Below are 20205 nucleotides of genomic sequence, written 5' to 3' on the forward strand. Positions count from 1 at the left end.
TCTTTGAGAAGATAAACAAAATTGATAAACCATTAGCCAGACTCATCAAGAAAAAAAGGGAGAAGACTCAAATCAATAGAATTAGAAATGAAAAAGGAGAAGTAACAACTGACACTGCAGAAATACAAAAGATCATGAGAGATTACTATAAGCAACTCTATGCCAATAAAATGGACAACCTGGAAGAAATGGACAAATTCTTAGAAATGCACAACCTGCCAAGACTGAATCAGGAAGAAATAGAAAATATGAACAGACCAATCACAAGCACTGAAATTGAAACTGTGATTAAAAATCTTCCAACAAACAAAAGCCCAGGACCAGATGGCTTCACAGGCGAATTCTATCAAGCATTTAGAGAAGAGCTAACACCTATCCTTCTCAAACTCTTCCAAAATATAGCAGAGGGAGGAACACTCCCAAACTCATTCTACGAGGCCACCATCACCTTGATACCAAAACCAGACAAGGATGTCACAAAGAAAGAAAACTACAGGCCAATATCACTGATGAACATAGATGCAAAAATCCTCAACAAAATACTAGCAAACAGAATCCAACAGCACATTAAAAGGATCATACACCATGATCAAGTGGGGTTTATTCCAGGAATGCAAGGATTCTTCAATATACGCAAATCAATCAACGTGATACACCATATTAACAAACTGAAGGAGAAAAACCATATGATCATCTCAATAGATGCAGAGAAAGCTTTTGACAAAATTCAACACCCATTTATGATAAAAACCCTGCAGAAAGTAGGCATAGAGGGAACTTTCCTCAACATAATAAAGGCCGTATATGACAAACCCACAGCCAGCATCGTCCTCAATGGTGAAAAACTGAAACCATTTCCACTAAGATCAGGAACAAGACAAGGTTGCCCACTCTCACCACTCTTATTCAACATAGTTTTGGAAGTTTTAGCCACAGCAATCAGAGAAGAAAAGGAAATAAAAGGAATCCAAATGGGAAAAGAAGAAGTAAAGCTGTCACTGTTTGCAGATGACATGATACTATACATAGAGAATCCTAAAGATGCTACCAGAAAACTACTAGAGCTAATCAATGAATTTGGTAAAGTTGCAGGATACAAAATTAATGCACAGAAATCTCTGGCATTCCTATATACTAATGATGAAAAATCTGAAAGTGAAATCAAGGAAACACTCCCATTTACCATTGCAACAAAAAGAATAAAATATCTAGGAATAAACCTACCTAAGGAGACAAAAGACCTGTATGCAGAAAATTATAAGACACTGATGAAAGAAATTAAAGATGATACAAATAGATGGAGAGATGTACCATGTTCTTGGATTGGAAGAATCAACATTGTGAAAATGACTCTACTACCCAAAGCAATCTACAGATTCAATGCAATACCTATCAAACTACCAATGGCATTTTTCACAGAACTAGAACAAAAAATTTCACAATTTGTATGGAAACACAAAAGACCCCGAATAGCCAAAGCAATCTTGAGAACCAAAAACGGAGCTGGAGGAATCAGGCTCCCTGACTTCAGACTATACTACAAAGCTACAGTAATCAAGACAGTATGGTACTGGCACAAAAACAGAAAGATAGATCAATGGAACAGGATAGAAAGCCCAGAGATAAACCCACGGACATATGGTCACCTTATCTTTGATAAAGGAGGCAGGAATGTACAGTGGAGAAAGGACAGTCTCTTCAATAAGTGGTGCTGGGAAAACTGGACAGGGACATGTAAAAGTATGAGATTAGATCACTCCCTAACACCATACACAAAAATTAGCTCAAAATGGATTAAAGACCTAAATGTAAGGCCAGACACTATCAAACTCCTAGAGGAAAACATAGGCAGAACACTCTATGACATAAATCACAGCAAGATCCTTTTTGACCCACCTCCTAGAGAAATGGAAATAAAGACAAAAATAAACACATGGGACCTAATGAAACTTCAAAGCTTTTGCACAGCAAAGGAAACCATAAACAAGACCAAAAGACAACCCTCAGAATGGGAGAAAATATTTGCAAATGAAGCAACTGACAAAGGATTAATCTCCAAAATTTATAAGCAGCTCATGCAGCTCAATAGCAAAAAAACAAACAACCCAATCCAAAAATGGGCAGAAGACCTAAATAGACATTTCTCCACAGAAGATATACAGACAGCCAACAAACACATGAAAGGATGCTCAACATCTTTACTCATTAGAGAAATGCAAATCAAAACTACAATGAGATATCATCTCACACCAGTCAGAATGGCCATCATCAAAAAATCTAGAAACAATAAATGCTGGAGAGGGTGTGGAAAAAAGGGAACACTCTTGCACTGCTGGTGGGAATGTGAATTGGTACAGCCACTATGGAGAACGGTATGGAGGTTCCTTAAAAAACTACAAATAGAACTACCATATGACCCAGCAATCCCACTACTGGGCATATACCCTGAGAAAACCATAATTCAAAAAGAGACATGTACCAAAATGTTCATAGCAGCCCTATTTACAATAGCCCGGAGATGGAAACAACCTAAGTGTCCATCATCGGATGAATGGATAAAGAAGATGTGGCACATATATACAATGGAATATTACTCAGCCATAAAAAGAAATGAAATTGAGCTATTTGTAATGAGGTGGATGGACCCAGAGTCTGTCATACAGAGTGAAGTAAGTCAGAAAGAGAAAGACAAATACTGTATGCTGACACATATATATGGAATTTAAGAAAAAAATTTCATCAAGAACATAGGGGTAAGACAGGAATAAAGACACAGACCTACTAGAGCATGGACTTGAGGATATGGGGAGGGGGAAGGGTAAGCTGTGACAAAGTGAAAGAGCGGCATGGACATATATACACTACCAAACGTAAGGTAGATAGCTAGTGGGAAGCAGCCGCATAGCACAGGGAGATCAGCTCGGTTCTTTGTGACCGCCTGGAGGGGTGGGATAGGGAGGGTGGGAGGGAGACGCAAAAGGGAGGGGATATGGGAACATATGTATATGTATAACTGATTAAATTTGTAAAAGAAAAAAAAAAGAAAAAAAAATAATAATAAAGTAAGAACTGATAAAAAAAAAAAAACTTTATTGCTAAAAATGCTAACCATCATCTGAACCTTCAGCAAGTTGTAGTAGTAACATCAAAGATCACTGAGCACAGCTCACCATAACAAATACAATAATGAAAAAGTTTAAAATATTACAAGAATTATGAAAATGTGACACAGAGACATGAAGTGAGCAAATGCAGTTGGAAAAATGGCACCGACGGACTTTCTAGACGCAGGGTTGCCACAAACCTTCAATTTGTAAAAAACGCACTATTTGCTAGGTGCAATAAAGTGAAGTGCAATAAAATGGGGTATGCTGTACAGCTGGCCCTCTGTATCCACCGGTTCTGCGTCTACGAACTTAACCAACCAAGGATTAAAAATATCGGGGGGGAAAAAACTCCAGAAAGTTCCAAAAAGCAGAACTTAAATTTGCCGTGCACCACCAACTATTTATATAGCATTTACACTGTATTTATAACTATTTACATAGCATTGTATTAAGTGTTACAAGTACTCTAAAGATGATTTAAAATATACAGGAGGATGTACATAGGTTATTTGCAAATACTACACCATTTTATATCAGGGGTGAGAATCCTCAGATTTTGGTATCCACGGCGGGTGGTGGGGGGTGTCCTGAAACCAATGCTCCCGATGGATACTGAGGGATGACTAATTAGAAGAACAGTTTATCACATGCTTGAACTAACCAATAAGTAAATGGTAATAATCAAGTTTGAGAGAGAGCCTAGTTCCTTGAAGTTCTAAAGCTGACCCTATACAAATACTTGGAATTGCCAGGGACACCTCAATGGATCAGCCGCTGATTTCCCCTCTATCGGCTGCTTACCCTCTGGAAGTGAGATGTTGGTTCCACCTCAGCAGTGACAGAGAGAACTGCTCAGGGTGACCCCAGTAAGTATATGAGCTGTTGTTAGGAGATTATCTTCACTTGATACATACAGTATTTACACTGAATTTTTTTTTTAAACCAAAACTTTTTCTTGTTAAAGTACAAGGTAGCTAAAAGGCGTAGGGGAAGAGGTGTATGTATTTAATTTTAGCGACCCACAGAAGAGAAAAAGCAATCCACAGGGTCTGGAGGGGTATGCTAAGACCAGATAAGAGTATTCACGCAGTCTCCAAAGCTGGAATCTCTCTAGGTTTTCCTCCTAGCTCCCTTCTCAGACTCCTCTACTTATTCCTCCTATCTTCCAAATTTCTAATCAATGAGGGCCCAGAGCTCAATTCTCTGAGCTCTTCTATTTTCTATCTTGACTCTTTTGGCAATTTCATCCAGTTTTATAATTTTAAGTATCATAAAGAGGCAACAGCTTCCAGATTTTATCTCTAGCCAAGACCTCTGCCTACTCAACATCACCACTTGAATGTGTAATAAGCACCTCAACCTTGTTATGTCCAAAACTGAACTCTTAGATCTTCTCCCCCAAACCTGTTCCCCCTAGTATTCCGCATTTCAGCTGATGGTGGCTCCATTTTTCTAGTTGCGCAGACCAAAAACCTTTTTGTCATCCTTAACTCTTCTTTCTGCTATACCTCATATCCAATCTGCCAGCAAATCCTATCATGCCCATTATCAAACTTTATCTAGAATCCAACCATTTTTTGCACTAACCCTCATCCAAGCCACTAGTATCTCTAACTTAGATTAATGCAACAGCCTCTTAAATGGTTTCTCTGCTTCTGTCTTTGCCCCTGTGCCTCTTGTACACACACATACCACTGGCCATTCTATTATCAACACAGCAGTTAGAATGATCATTTTAGGACATAAGTTAGACCATGTCATTCTTCTGCCCTAAACTTCCTACTGGATTTCCACTGCACTCAGAATAAAAGCCTGTATAACAGGCGACCAGTCTCTACATGATCTCATACTCAGCTACCCAGCCCCAGCCCCAACAACTGCTCTGTGACCTCATCTCCTACTATTCCCCTCTCTTACTCTGCTCCACACTAGACTCTCCTTGTTGGCACATTCTTGGCTCATTCCCTCACTTCCTTTATGTCTATTCAAAAACCTTCTCAGCAAGGCCTTTGTTGACTATACTCTTTGAAACATCACTTCTCCCACACTCCCTAACTCCCTTCCCTGCCTTTTTTTCCCCATAGCATTTACTACTGCTTAACGCTCTATCAATTTAATTTATTTTGCTTGTCTGTCATCCCCCATTACTACGTAAATTCCACAAGGGCAATCATTTTTTACTGTTTTTTTCACTACTGTATGCCCAACATCCTGAATAGCACCTGGCATAGTAGTACACAAATGTTTATTGAATGACTTAAGAGACCCCAAGATGGGGCCCAATCAGATGGACACTGAAAGACATATACAATCTATTAAGATAAAAAAAGGAGATTATAAAATAGGTATAGTATGATTCCATTTCAATTATATAGATGTAGATATCTCATATATATATGGGAAAAGGTCTACATAATTATGTACCAAGGTATAATAACTGTGGCTATTTCTGGGTAATGTTGTTTTTTTAATCCATGCCAAAAACCAAAACAAACCTGTTACTTTTAAATAGCAACAAAAAAAGTTAACAACCGAAATGAAGTCATTTCTCAAAATCTGAGTTGTGATTAGTGGTCAGAAAATGTTAAGTCCCAGAACCTAGGGTTAACTTCAGGAAAACATATTCTTAAGGAAGGAAACCTTAAATGTTAAGAGTACCACACTGATGGGCTTCCCTGGTGGCACAGTAGTTGAGAGTCCACCTGGCGATGCAGGGGACATGGGTTCGTGCCCCGGTCCAGGAAGATCCCACATGCAGCGGAGCGGCTGGGCCCGTGAGCCATGGCCGCTGAGCCTGCGCGTCCGGAGCCTGTGCTCCACAATGGGAGAGGCCACAACAGTGAGAGGCCCGCGTACCGCAAAAAAAAAAAAAAAAAGGGTACCACACTGAAGTAAAAGATAGGTTTTAATGTAATAAGTGCAAACTAAAAGGTGGTAATCTCTATGAAGCCAGGAAAGTATGAATGTATTAGTGTTGATCTAATACAAAGAAAAGGAACAAATGACAAACATAAATACTTTTCCATCCTAAAAATAAAATCATTAAGATGAAATATAAGGACTTCCCTGGTGGTGCAGTGGTTAAGAATCCACCTGCCAATGCAGGGAACACGAGTTCGAGCCCTGGTCCGGGAAGATCCCACATGCCGTGGAGTAACTAAGCCCATGTGCCACAACTACTGAGCTTGAGCTCTAGAGCCCATGAGCCATAACCATTGAGCCCACGTGCCACAACTACTGAAGCCCGCGCACCTAGAGCCCATGCTCCGCAACAAGACAAGCCACCACAATGAGAAGCCTGCGTACCACAACAAAGAGTAGCCCCTGCTCGCCACAACTAAAGAAAGCCTGCGCACAGCAATGAAGACCCAATGCAGCCAAAAATAAAATTAATTTTTTTTAAAAAAGATGAAATATGAATAATTCCTTAGGCTTATCACAATCCAAATGAAATTTCTCCAAAAGATTATGTAATTTCCTTTGCTGACTCTATACACACCAAGTAACCATCTGATTGCTTTTGATTTCTTGATATCTAGGAAATTCAAAGACATTATTAAGCTAATAAGCAGAAATGAGTTTTCCAGTCACTGAAGTAGAACTCCCCGAGTTGTAAATTAATAAATTACTCTTCTGGCACAGGTCAGATAATTATTTAAGGTTAGATAAGATGACCTGATTACACCCAGATAAACTATCATTTGAAAGCTGCAAATTAGAGGACTTTAGGCACACTCAATAAATATTTGCAGAACGGATGAACAATTGAAGACTTACCCTTCCTTATATGAGCAAAAAAGGCTTCACTCATGTCAATGAAAAAGCCAAAGAAAATACATCTCATTTCAGGAGAGCTCCTTAAATTGGTGTGAGGAGCACATTAATAATCCCACAAAGGCTAATCCCTGACATCTGATTTATTAAATGACAAAGTACTCTGTCTACAGTAAAATGGGTGGAATGATCAGAAGCCTGAGATGTAGCCCATGGAAACCACTAGCTGAGAACCTGACGAGGAGGATAAAAAGTTATACTACTTCTCAGATCAACAGGACAAACTGTTATCAGGAAGAAGCCAAGCCAGAATTTAATCAATTAAAAAAACCTATAAAATACAAAATTGTAAAGTGTTTTCAAAACATTGGGTGACATTATAATGACAACTACTGTAAAGTAATAACAATCATGTGAACAATCTGAGTAGACCTGCTAATCAGGCAGAGTAGTAATATGCCCCAAAGATGTGTTGCGTTCCATTTACACTTACGTGAAAGAAAAGAGAAAATAAACTGAATTTAAAACTTCCCAAGTTCTACTTACTGACACACTGGTATGTGTCCCTTGGAAGAAAAATTTCTGAGAAAGTTAGGAAAATGCTTAATTCTTTTTTTTTTTAAATTGGGAAGACTATAAGATACTGTTAAATTTTTTTCAATTATTTTGAAACATTCATAATCCCACCAAATACAAATATCATCAATTTTGCCATATCCTGGCTCCAATATTTAACTGGCTTCATACCCTTAGGCAATTTACCTAACCTCTCTGTGCCTCAGTTTCTACTGTAGAATGGAGATATTCACAGTAACTTCTCCAGAGAGTTATAGTGAAGATTAAACAAATACCTGAAAAGCACTCAGACTAGTACCTGTCACAAACTCTTAGCTATTATAACTACTAATTCATATGTTCCATACATACCTCTTAGCAACAAAATTAAAATTAACCATTCATTCAACACAAATATATACAATGTCCACTATAAAACAGACACTACCTAGAAGCTGGGAATACAAAAATGAATGAAATTCCACCCTAGACCATTAACCCTAGAAGTAACTGAAAAGGTTGTAACAGATCTGGTCCCCCAAAAGATTCTAGGTCCAGATGAAATTAAAGGTAACTTTTACCAAACCTTTAAGGAATAGATAATTCCTTATTTAAACTATTCCCAAGCCTAAGAACAAAGCAAGATTTCCCAGTTCATTTTATCAAACTAATACAACCCTGATACCCAAACTTGATAAAGATAACACAAGAAAATTACCAGCTCCCTTATGAATCGATGCAAAACTCCTAAAAAAGATTAGGAAGAAATCAACTCCAATAGCGTATTAAAAGATTAACACTCCTTGACAAAGTACTTTTTATTCGAAGCCTGTTGAATTCAAACTGTTGGTTCAACGTGAGAAAATCTATTAGTTAATAAAATGTATTAATTGTTTAAAGGAGAAAAACTATAAGGGTCATATTCATAGGACTGCAAAGGTCATTTGATAAAATCACTAGTCATCCTCAATTAAAAGCCCATAATAAATTAGGAATAAAATAAACCTTTCTTAATGTGATAGGAACCATATTAGGAACCGAAAGTGAATATGCTTAATAAAGAAACACTAATTCACTCTCATTTAAGTCAGGAAGAAGACAAAGATGGCTACACTTAGACAACTTTGTTCTGATAATATAGTCAATGCAACAGATAAGAAAAAATAATGAGGCATAAACATAGAGGAAAAATACAATCAATATTTGTATCAATCAACTGATATATCTGCTAATCTAGAAAGCTTAGAGAACAAAATGAAAAACTATTAGAGCTAATAAGAGAATTCAATTAAGTAGCACGGGGTTGGGTAACAATCTATCTAATAATCAGTTTAAAATTAAGTGAAACCATAAAACTTTACTGAATAACATAAAAAAAGAACCAAACAAATTGAGATATGAGCCATGGGCCTAGATGAGAAGTTTCAGTATTATAAAAAGTACGAACAGTCCCCAAATGAACTTCCCCAAATGAACTTCCAATCAGAATCTCAATGGGATGGGAGAGAGGTCAGAGATTGACAAATTTGCATTTAAAATTCATTTGAAAGAGTAAATGTAAGAGAAGCATCCAAAAATTTTTGCAAAGGAACAATAACGAAGTGGACTTTCACTACTAGCTATCAAATCATACTATAAAATTATAGAAAGTAAATCAGTAAGACATAGGCACAGGAGTACACAAATAAAGATCAGACCATAACAGAGAATCCAGATAGAGATGAATATGAAACTGTATATATAACAAAGGTAACATTTCCAATCAGATGGATTATTCAATAAATGAGAGGGGACAGACCCTTAACTCAAAAAATACACAAGAATAATACACTCACCACCAGACGTGTGGGCACAAAACACAAGCCAAGCCAGAGATCCTCCCTGGGAGTTGATAGATGCACATATCCTCTGGGATGAATGCTCTAATGTTCTTATAAACTTGGAACAACAATTAGCTATCTTTCATTTTACACAGGAGAGCAATCTAATAATGATGCCAGCAAAGAGAGAGACAGATGAAGATAACATACTGATTGACCATCTAGATCCATCTAAGAACATCTGATTTATATCCGTGGTTCTTAATATTGTCCCTACACAGCAACTTAGGAATCCAAGGAGATGGTTTTGCTAGTTACAGTAAATGGGGTAGTACCATTCGTATTTAGTAGCAAGGAAAGAGCAGTGCTAGTCACCCTGCAAGAAATGGGAGGAAAGCCAAGACCAAAAAGAAACTGTCCTCCAGCATGCATAATTTTTAAACATCCTGCCTGGACTTTCACTTGGGGAATATCTGTCTATAATTAACTGAGCCTAAACTTAACTCCAATCTACACAAAGTATTTCCAACTTGGTTTTAATATATACTGAATTTATTTATTTATTTATTTATTTATTTATGGCTGCATTGGGTCTTCATTGCTGTGCGCGGGCTTTCTCTAGTTGCAGCGAGTGGCGAGTGGTGGCTACTCTTTGTTGCAAATCAAAACTACAATGAGGTATCACCTCACACCAGTCAGAATGGCCATCATCAAAAAATCTACAAACAATAAATGCTGAAGAGGGTGTGGAGAAAAGGGAACCCTCTTGCACTGTTGGTGGGAATGTAAATTGATACAGCCACTATGGAGAACAGTATGGAGGTTCCTTAAAAAACTAAAAATAGAACTACCATACGACCCAGCAATCCCACTACTGGGCATATACCCTGAGAAAACCATAATTCAAAGAGTCATGTACCACAATGTTCATTGCAGCTCTATTTACAATAGCCAGGACATGGAAGCAACCCAAGTGTCCATCGACAGATGAATGGATAAAGAAGATGCGGCACATATATACAATGGAATATTACTCAGCCATAAAAAGAAACAAAATTGAGTTATTTGTAGTGAGGTGGATGGACCTAGAGTCTGTCATCCAGAGTGAAGTAAGTCAGAAAGAGAAAAACAAATACCATATGCTAACACATATATATGGAATCTAAAAAAAAAAATGGTTCTGAAGAACCTAGGGGCAGGACAGGAATAAAGACGAAGATGTAGAGAACGGACTTGAGGACATGGGGAGTGGGAAGGGTAAGCTGGGACGAAGAGAGTGGCATGGACATATATACACTACCAAATGTAAAACAGATAGCTAGTGGGAAGCAGCCACATAGCACAGGGAGATCAGCTGGGTGCTTTGTGACCACCTAGAGGGGTGGGGTAGGGAGGGTGGGAGGGAGACACAAGAGGGAGGAGATATGGGGATATATGTATATGTATAGCTGATTCACTTTGTTATAAAGCAGAAACTGACACACTATTGTAAAGCAATTATACTCCAATAAAGATGTTAAAAAAAAAATACCCAGAGATGATCCAGATACTGAAGTTACCAAAAAAGGGCTTTAAATTAACTATGACTAGTATGTTCAAATAAAGATGGAGAATATCACCAAAGAATCTGAATCCATACAGCAATCAAACTGAAATTTTAGAAATGAAAAACATCATATCTGAAATAAGGAATTCATTTGATAGGTTTAACAGGAGATCAAAAACAGCAGAAGACAAGACTAATGATACTGAAGGTGGGTCAACAGAAAATATCCAAAATGAAGTACAGAGAAAAAAAGAATTTAAAATATGGAAAGATAGATTCTCACAGACATACAAAAATATATAAACAAGAAGGAGTGTTCAATGCACTATAGTCTATAATGACGAAAGAAGAAAATCTAAAAGCTCTCCAGTGTTCATCATTAGGGAATTGTCTAAATTAATTACCATACATTCATAAGATGGAATTCTATTCGTGTGTTTAAATGCAACAGAGCTGGCAGGTCTATAAGTAATGACATGGAAAGTTCGACAAAATATCCTGCTATGTGAAGAAAATTAGATAATAATGATATCTAATTAGATATTGTCCCTACCCCCATGGAGCAGTGAGAAAAAACTACAACAGGTATAAACGGGTACGTAAATTGGATTTTTTATTTTCCATATAAACACAGCAAAATCCATTTTTACACATCTCTCTAATGGTTGGCTATTTTCTTCCTAAGTGCATGCTTAGAATGAAAATGTAATATCTGGCATTTTCTGATCCTACAGCAGGAAGTAGTCTCTACTTAAGTGGAAAAAAAAAAACCAAACAAACAGCTAATGATATACAGTCAATAATGTTTACACAGATAATACTGTGAAGTTTCTTTTCACAGAACATCTAAATAAGTGTAACAGAAGGACCCTATGGGGCCTTCCTGGGACAGACCCCACCATGTCCTCTGCCTGTCTCTTGTCTCTAGAAAAACTTTAGAATAAAATTAATCAGAGAAATGGGAAAATACAGAAGCAAAGGAAAGCAGTCAAACAAAACCAAACAGTAGTTTAGTCGTTAAACAAAGTCAAGGACCTTTAGTTCCTCTTCAAGGTCTACAGATAATATTCTGAGCCATAGCTTTTGAGCTGTTTTGCAGATACTGAAACCCATACCAGGTGGAAGAAGTTAACTACATGATGACCAGACTGTAGCCATGACATAAGCTGCTCCATCTTAACAATTCTGAGAACTGGCCTCAAGGAAATGGGAATAAACCAACCCTGGAACTGAAGATGAACTGTACTTAAAACAATCAAGATGATGCTGATCAGATCACTGCATGACCAACTTCAAGATGACTGCTGGAGCTGACTGTGCTGTTCTGCACATAGCCCCCTCCCTCCGCCTATACACCCCTGAAACCCCCCTTTCAAAGCTCTTGCCCCCTGATCAGAAGCAGGGGAGTTGACCTTTGGACACAAGTCTGCCTTCTCCCCAGGTTGCCAGCCTCCTAAATAAAGCAACCTTTCCTTTCCTACCAACACTGGTCACTCAAATATTGGCTTTTGAAAGGCAAGCAGCTGAACCTGAGTTTGGTAACACGGGTAAAAAAAACAGGTAGGTCCATTTAAAGAAAACATTAAATAATAATAATGATGATGACAGAGAGGGAAAAATTCATCAATACAGTACCTGAATGACTAAAACGCAGAAAACACTGATTTAGAGCCAAAATCACTGAGTTCATGACATCCACAAAAAAGGGGTCGGGGAGGGGTGCCCATGGTTAATATATTTCACAAGCAATAGGATTAAAATCTTCAGAAGATTGCTATAACATTGTTTAATATAAAATAATGAAATAACATGCCACTTATTCTATTAGCTGAAGTAGCTAATAAAATAGCTAATTAGCAGACACTGACAGGCTGACCCCAAATCCATTCTCAACAGCTTTCTCCCTTGCCACCTCCTACTACAAAGGACAGAAAAGCTAAATCCATGCTCTCCTAGCTTTCTTTACAGCTGGGTGTGGGGAGCATGTGACAAAGTGCCCAGGGAATAGAATTTTCTAGGCAGGAAGTGAAGAGGTGGAAGTGGAGCAGTGAAAAAGATTTTCCTTTCCTTCAAAACATGGGACAAATAAACTGGTGCTATTCCTTTCCCTTTTCTTCCTGCCTGAAGTCCTAAGGCAGTAAGCATGAGGGAAAGACCATGAGAATCACAGAGATCCAACCCTAACACGGTTGACGCACTGAACTAATTTGCTGTGACCTACCTACAGACTTGTTATATGTAAGGAAAAAAAAGCTTGTTTGAGCCATCATTAAATCAGGTTATTTGTTGCTTGCATGTTACTAAGGTAATATGATTATCAGTAAAGGACATGTGAGAAAAGGAAGCTCATGTCTTTCTCCCACTCTTACTATCAGTTAAAGAGACAGTGTAGTAGCAGAACAGACCACAATTTCCTACGGTATAAAGAGGCAAAGCAACCAAGGAGAACTGATCCAAGCTAATATCTTCACATTGATATTTTATTAGTCTGGCAAGGAATTTTTGAGCAAAACAGTTTAAAATTTGACCCCTGTCTTCTTTAACTGTACATGACCCAGCTCAACGGCTCTGTGAGAAGAGTGTATACAGCCTAGTGCCTAAAAAATCCTAGGCATTTGGTAAATGTTAGTCACCTTCATCTCTATTAGATTGCAGACAGGATATATGGCTGCCTAACAGCATTCATATTGTTTTTAAGCATTCATACAGTAGAACTGACAAATTAGGGTAAATCTCCCTGTTCTTATTTGACAACTAAAAAAAAAAATCTTCTTGAAAGATTTTATTTCCATTAAAGGAAACGCAGCAGAAGCTCCATTTGTCCAACTGGCAAGAAATTATCAGCTAATAATCAGAGAAACACAAGATGATCACTTTACTTAGACGTCCCAACTCTCTTATTAATTTAAGGGCTGTGAATAAGGGCTGCTACCTAAAATGCTTAGATCCAATTTCTCTGGCCAAACTGAGATTATTTGATCATCAAAATGAATAATGATTAAAACAAAACGCATGAGTCTGGGCTAAAATAAATAAGTAGACAGATAAGGTAGGGCAGGGAGAGAGAAAAAAATTTTTTTAACAACAGATTGTCTAATAGCTGTAGAAAGAATCAAAGAAATAGAAAATCATTATTGTATAGCCATTATAGTAATAATTCAGGCAAGAATCATCAATGGAGTCTAATATCATTAGGTAAAAAACTATGAAAGAACCAGATATTTACTCAATCTCCGAGTATCACCTCAGATTATATATTAATTTCAAAAGAGAAAGGGCACCTTTATAAGAAAAATTTGGCAAGCACTGCCTTAACCAAATGGTCAGACTTAACATCACCCATGATGGGTCAAGCTGACATCATGAGCACCCTCTGTTGTGATACACCGAGAAGGATACATCATTTATTTTGTATTCTTGCTCAGGTATTTAATCTGAATGAAGAAACAACCAGACAAATCCAAATTAATGGACATCTTGCAAAAACCCCCAAAAAACATGTCTTGACTCTTAAAACTAAGGAAGGTCATGTGTGGGTTTTCCAGCTGGCAGCACGAACTAGACCCCCAGCCATGAGCAAGCATTAACCACCAGACATGTAAGCAAATAAGCCTGCAAATTCCAGTCAAGTCTTAAGCTTTAAGTCTTCTAGCTGTGGTCCCAGACATCATACAGCAAAGACAAACTATTTCCCCATACCCTATCCAAATTACTGACCCAAAGAAACTGTGACAGAGAATACATGATTATTACTGTTTTTAAGTCACCAAGTTTTAGAGTAATTTGTTATGCAATAATAGATAACTAACAGAGGCTCTAATAAGGCAAAATCTCAATTTTCCTCAATAATACCTACCTCATAGGGTTACTGGGAACATTAAATGGGCTAATGAATGTCAAGCCTGGCACAGTATGTATTCTTCAGGAATGCTACCTAGTATTAAAATAACTTCAGTTTGTGTAGTTAGAAGTATGCATAGAAGAATGCATAAGGTGCTTTGGGGAAGCACAAAAGAAGAGCATTTGATACAGTCCTGGCGGTCATGGGAGGCTTCCTAAATTCAGTGAAGGACTGACTAATTGGGTTAAAAAAGCAGTAGAGGTACTTCTGCCAGAGAAAACAGATTAAGAAAACAAATAGAAGCATGAAACAGTATGGCATATGTAGAAAACTACAAGTTTCGTATTGGTAGAATAAAAAAAAAAAGCAAGAAGTGACCAGAAACAAGGCTACAGGGGTCGGGAGAGTTTAAAACCTCTACATAAAGGGCCTTGTATATGAAGTTATAGACCCCATGACAATGGATTTTAAGGCAGGAAGTGATACAGATCTGAAAATTGAGGCAGATAATCCTGCAAGGGTAATATGGGAGTAAATTTAAGAATGATAAAGTTGGGCTTCCCTGGTGGCACAGTGGTTGAGAATCCGCCTGCCGATGCAGGGGACATGGGTTCGTGCCCCGGTCTGGGAAGATCCCACATGCCGCAGAGTGGCTAGGCCCGTGAGCCATGGCCGCTGAGCCTGTGCGTCTGGAGCCTGTGCTCCGCAACGGGAGAGGCCACAACAGTGAGAGGCCCCCTACCGCAAAAAAAAAAAAAAAAAAAAAAGAATGATAAAGCTTTGAAGGAGGCTAATGCAATAGTGCAGGCAAACAAGATGTAGATATGAACTAGGGGGAAAATGGTTGGACAAAATGGGAGCTGAGAAATAGGAAAAAAATCAGAAAGACTTAATGTTTGATTGTATGTGTATATGAGTTGGATGAGACAAAGAAAAGATTCTAGATTAATGCCTAGGTAGAGAGTGGTACTTCCAATCAAAATCAGAAATAAAGAAAAAGGATCAGGTCTGGAAGAAAAGAGTTTGGTTTCCATTTTTGTGAGTGTGTAGTACCTATGGAACATCCAAATAGAAATGTCTAAGAAGAGGTTATATATTCGAATCTTAAATTAGGGAGAAAGGTCAAAAAGAAATATAGATTTGAGAGTGTTTGTATACAGGTAAATATTAGAACTGTGAGAGAACCTAATAATGGCCAGAAAACGCTTACAGAGCAGTATTCTCAACCAGAGACAATTTTGCTCCCCAAGGGGAACATGTGGCAATATCTGGAGATATTTTTGGTTGTCATAGCTTTGGGGGAGGGGGGGTTGATTACTGCATGTAGTAGGTAGAGGCCAGGGATGCTGCTAAACATCCTACAACATACAGGAGAGCCCTACAGAACAAAATTATCCAGCCAAAATGTCAATAGTCCCGAAGTTAAGAAACCTTGTTGAAGGGTAAGAAGAAAACCAAATGAAGGAAACACCTTAGAAAAACAAATATCTAGAAATACTATCCACAAGAAGGAGAAGTCAGAAAATAGGTAAGTCAAGAAAATATACTATCATGGAAGTCACAGAAGTAGAGAATTTCTAGAGGGAAGAAAAAGACCAAAAATATTGAATTCAGTGAATTGGACCCATACAATAAAAATTTTAAAGTATCCACTGGGTATGTAACCAGAATAGAAGGTCACCAGGGATTTTAGTGAAAAAAGGGCCAGACTATAGTAGCAGAAGCATAATAAGAGATGAGAAAGTACACAAAATAAACATAGGCTCCCCTTAAGAAATCTTATTCAAAGGGGAAGGAAATAAGGTTAGGCAGTAACTAAAGCAGTGGTTCTCAGTGCTGGCTACAATCAGAATAACCGAAGTAGCTTTTAAAAATTACAAATGCTTGGACCTCACCCAGAATAATTAAATCAGAATCCTTGGGGGTAGGGCCCAGGTATCTGTATTCTAAAAAATATCCTCAGTGACACTAATGTATAGACAAAATTGAAAACCACAGAGCTAAAGGAGGAGGGAGGGGTATAAGGGGACGGGACAGGGAGCAGTAAAGGGGGAAAAGAGAACAGGGAGAAGAAAATGAATGAAACAAAATCCCAAAAGAAATAGGTACATGGGCTGATGGAGTTGCTTTGAAAAAAAGAAAAGATACCTCATCTCAGGAGACTGGAAGGAAAAATAAATACTGATGTCAAAGAAGTTGGGCACAGGGATTTGGGGAGTTCATGCCTAAAGTCCTAATTTTTATAATGAAAAATACAAATAAGCTGCTGAGAATCATCTACTAGATAGGAAATTCGGAGACTGAAATGTAGTGATCGTTCAAAATATTTGCAGAGGGAAATGCAAATTAAAAGCACTGACAGTTTAATGGAGATTAAATGCCCTTTACCAGCTGCAGGGACACCAATGGGCACATTAATATGATTTTCCTCCAGCAGTACGTATCCATCGCCAAGTAAAGGAGCATGGAAAAGTGGACCACAGCACTGACTGGCAAGAGAAAAAGCACAGGATGTAAAAGTTTAGATGAACTGTAGTTGAGGAGTTCAACAATAGGGTCCAAGCCAGGTAGTAAAGGGAAAGTAATATAGATACAGTTTAACTGACACAGGAAATGATGGATTGACCTCTGAGCACCATAAGTTATTAAAAGTCTAAGATATCATTGGCTTTTGTCGTAGACAATCCCATTAAATCAGACTTCCCATATCCTGTAATTGTCCTAAGAAAGACTGTCTGCAACTAACTTTGAAATTTACAAAATATAAGACGAACTAATGGACAAATCAATGGATAGATACGTGATAATGTAAGTACAGTAAAATATTAATAGTAAAATCTAGGTGTGTGGAGGGGAGGGGAGTGAAGACTCTAGAACAGCAGTGTCCAATAGGACTTTCTGAGATGATGGAAATGTTTATATCCTGTGCTGTGAAATATGGTGTCTACTCGATATCTGTGGCTACTGAGCCCTTGAAAAGTGGCAAGTGTGACTGAGGAATTTTGAGTCTTTTTAACTTTTAATTAATTTAAATTGATATAACCACATGTGGCTAGCAGCTGCTATCTCAGTGCAGCACAAGATGCATATATCCCTGGGTTCAAGTCCTAGATTCACCATTGATCCAAGTTACCTTACTTCTCTGAGTCTTAGTTTATTCTTATATAAAATGAGAATAGCAACAATACCTACCATTTTATATGGATTAAATGAGATAAGCAGAAAAAGCATGAAGCACAATCCTATGCATACAGCAAACACTTTAGAAAAATTAGTGTTTATTATTCCTACTAAATGGGATCCATGAGATCCAGTACCAACATCTGTTTTGCTCACCATTATATCCCCAGTATCCAGTACAAGTGTCCCAGCATAAAAGACACTCAATAAATATTTGTTGCATGAATGTTTTGCAGAAGACTCTATATCATTATTAAATTTCATATTAAGTCCATTGCTCTAATCTATTGAGGTCTTTTTGAATCCTAATGTCATCCAATATATCTGCTATCCCTTTCAGTATCTTCTGAAGTTTTGACAAACATACCACTGATATATTAATCTGAAATATTAATAAAAATATTAACCAGAGACCTATATCATTAGTTTTATCATCCTTCAGTTTATCATCATCAGTAAACTATACTAGTTGAGTATAGACACTCAATTTAGCTTCATTTTCATTCTGTATACATATCCCCATCTTGTCCACAAAGGTAATAAGTATGAAAACCTTATAAAGATTAGATTATGTCAATATGTCCTTCATTGAAACTACCCTTTAAAAGAACTTAAATAACAACTTTGCACTCACCTTTCAAAAGCAGGGGATCTATCAGGACGAGTACTTCCTCGAGATCTGTATCTTTGAGTCACTGACAGCCGTGGCGGCCGACTTGGTCCCCAGAAGTCAGTGTGAGTTTGGTGACCCCTCTCATTGGCTCTATTATCTTGGTCCAGTAGACTGCTACTCAGAAAGGGTCTAAAATCTTGGAAAAACATCGTGGGGTCCAAATGGTCCCAGAACTAGTAAAAACCAGAAATAAACCACATGTTACTGGTTTTAAGAAAAGGAGAAAGAGGAAACAGGAAGAAGAAATACTGAAAAAAGAGAGGATTAACTTTTAACACTTCAAAATTCAGCAGTTCTGAATTAAAGAAATGTATGCTTCTCCAATTTCATGGAGGAGAGAAGTCTTTCAAGTATATGCACAGGGGGAAAAATTTATATACCAAGAAACTATTTCCTTCATATAGAAACAAGCCAGGACTTCCCTGGTGGTGCAGTGGTTAAGAATCCACCTGCAAACGCAGAGGACACGGGTTCGAGCCCTGCTCTGGGAAGATCCCGCATGTCATGGAGCAACTAAGCCCAGGAGCCACAACTACTGAGCCTGCACTCTAGAGCCCGCGAGCCACAACTACTGAGCCCGTGTGCTGCAACTACTGAAGCCCGTGGGCTTAGAGCCCGTGTTGCGCAACAAGAGAAGCCACCGCAATGAGAAGCCCGCACACTGCAACGAAGAGTAGCAGCCACTCACCGCAACTAGATAAAGCCCGCAACGCATCAGTGAAGACCCAACACTGCCAAAAATAAATAAATTAATTTAAAAACAAAAAAAGGAAACAAGCCAATGTCTGGACCTTAACACTGAGCTCAGATCCACATGCCTCTGACCAGTTTCCCATACTAAAAATAAAAACTTGAGCCAAAGGTGATCATGAACTTCTGTCCTAAGCATAGTCAACCATCTAGATCAACATTACAACCTTGTGTTTTGTAACAAAGACATCCACATTTCCACCATAGAATAAAGTAAGATTGAATAAAATGGATGTATTTATACACTTGTAAAAAAAGGCAGCATCACCACAAAGTGAAGACAGATGTCTATAAAATACTTATAGAAGGTTCATCAGAAAGCTGTGGCAAAGCTGTGACAAAGCAGTGTAAGAATGCCTGATAAGACCATTCTATTGTACATACGTTTTACTAAAAGGGTCTTGGTGGGGGAAGCGTTTGTTGGGTTTGGCCAAGGAATCACTAAACAAAGAGTAAATGGAAAAAAAACAAATTACCTCTGAAATAATTTAAATTTTATTTAACTTTATCTATCCGCCTGTTGACAGGCATTTGGGTTGTTTCTAATTTTTTATTATTACAAATAGTTGCTATGAACAATTATGTACATATCTTAGAGGAGGGGAATGGCTGAATCATATGGCTGATGTATTTTTATCTTTTTTAAAAAACAGCTAGCCTGTTTTCTAAAGTGGTTGTACCATTTTTACATTCAATTTCAGTTGCTCCATAGCCTCACCAAAAGTTAACACGGTCAGTCTTAAATTTTAACCATGCTGTAAAGTGGTATTTCATTTTGGTGGTTCTTTTTTTTTGGCCATGCCACGTGGCATGTGGGATATTAGTTCCCCAACCAGGGACTGAACCCATGCCCTCTGCAGTGAAAGCAGAGTCCTAACCACTGGACCGCCAAAGAATTCCCTCATTGTGGTTTTAATTTGCATTTCCCTAATGACTAATGATGTTGAGCATTTTTTTTT

The 20205-nt window shown here is 37.9% G+C and overlaps 1 protein-coding gene across 2 annotated transcripts in view; it reads right to left on the minus strand.

Annotated features, from left to right (window-relative positions):
- Window positions 1-20205, minus strand: part of RNF115 (ring finger protein 115) — a 65918-nt gene that overhangs the window by 16152 nt on the left and 29561 nt on the right. For both annotated transcript variants that reach the window (XM_060090415.1, XM_060090416.1), the window contains one exon: window positions 18458-18669. In XM_060090415.1, coding sequence (XP_059946398.1) covers window positions 18458-18669 — 212 coding nt within the window. The remainder of the gene's footprint in view (window positions 1-18457; window positions 18670-20205) is intronic.

Source organism: Mesoplodon densirostris, chromosome 2 (assembly GCF_025265405.1).
Source record: "Mesoplodon densirostris isolate mMesDen1 chromosome 2, mMesDen1 primary haplotype, whole genome shotgun sequence".
Classification (NCBI taxonomy): Eukaryota; Metazoa; Chordata; class Mammalia; order Artiodactyla; family Ziphiidae; genus Mesoplodon; species Mesoplodon densirostris.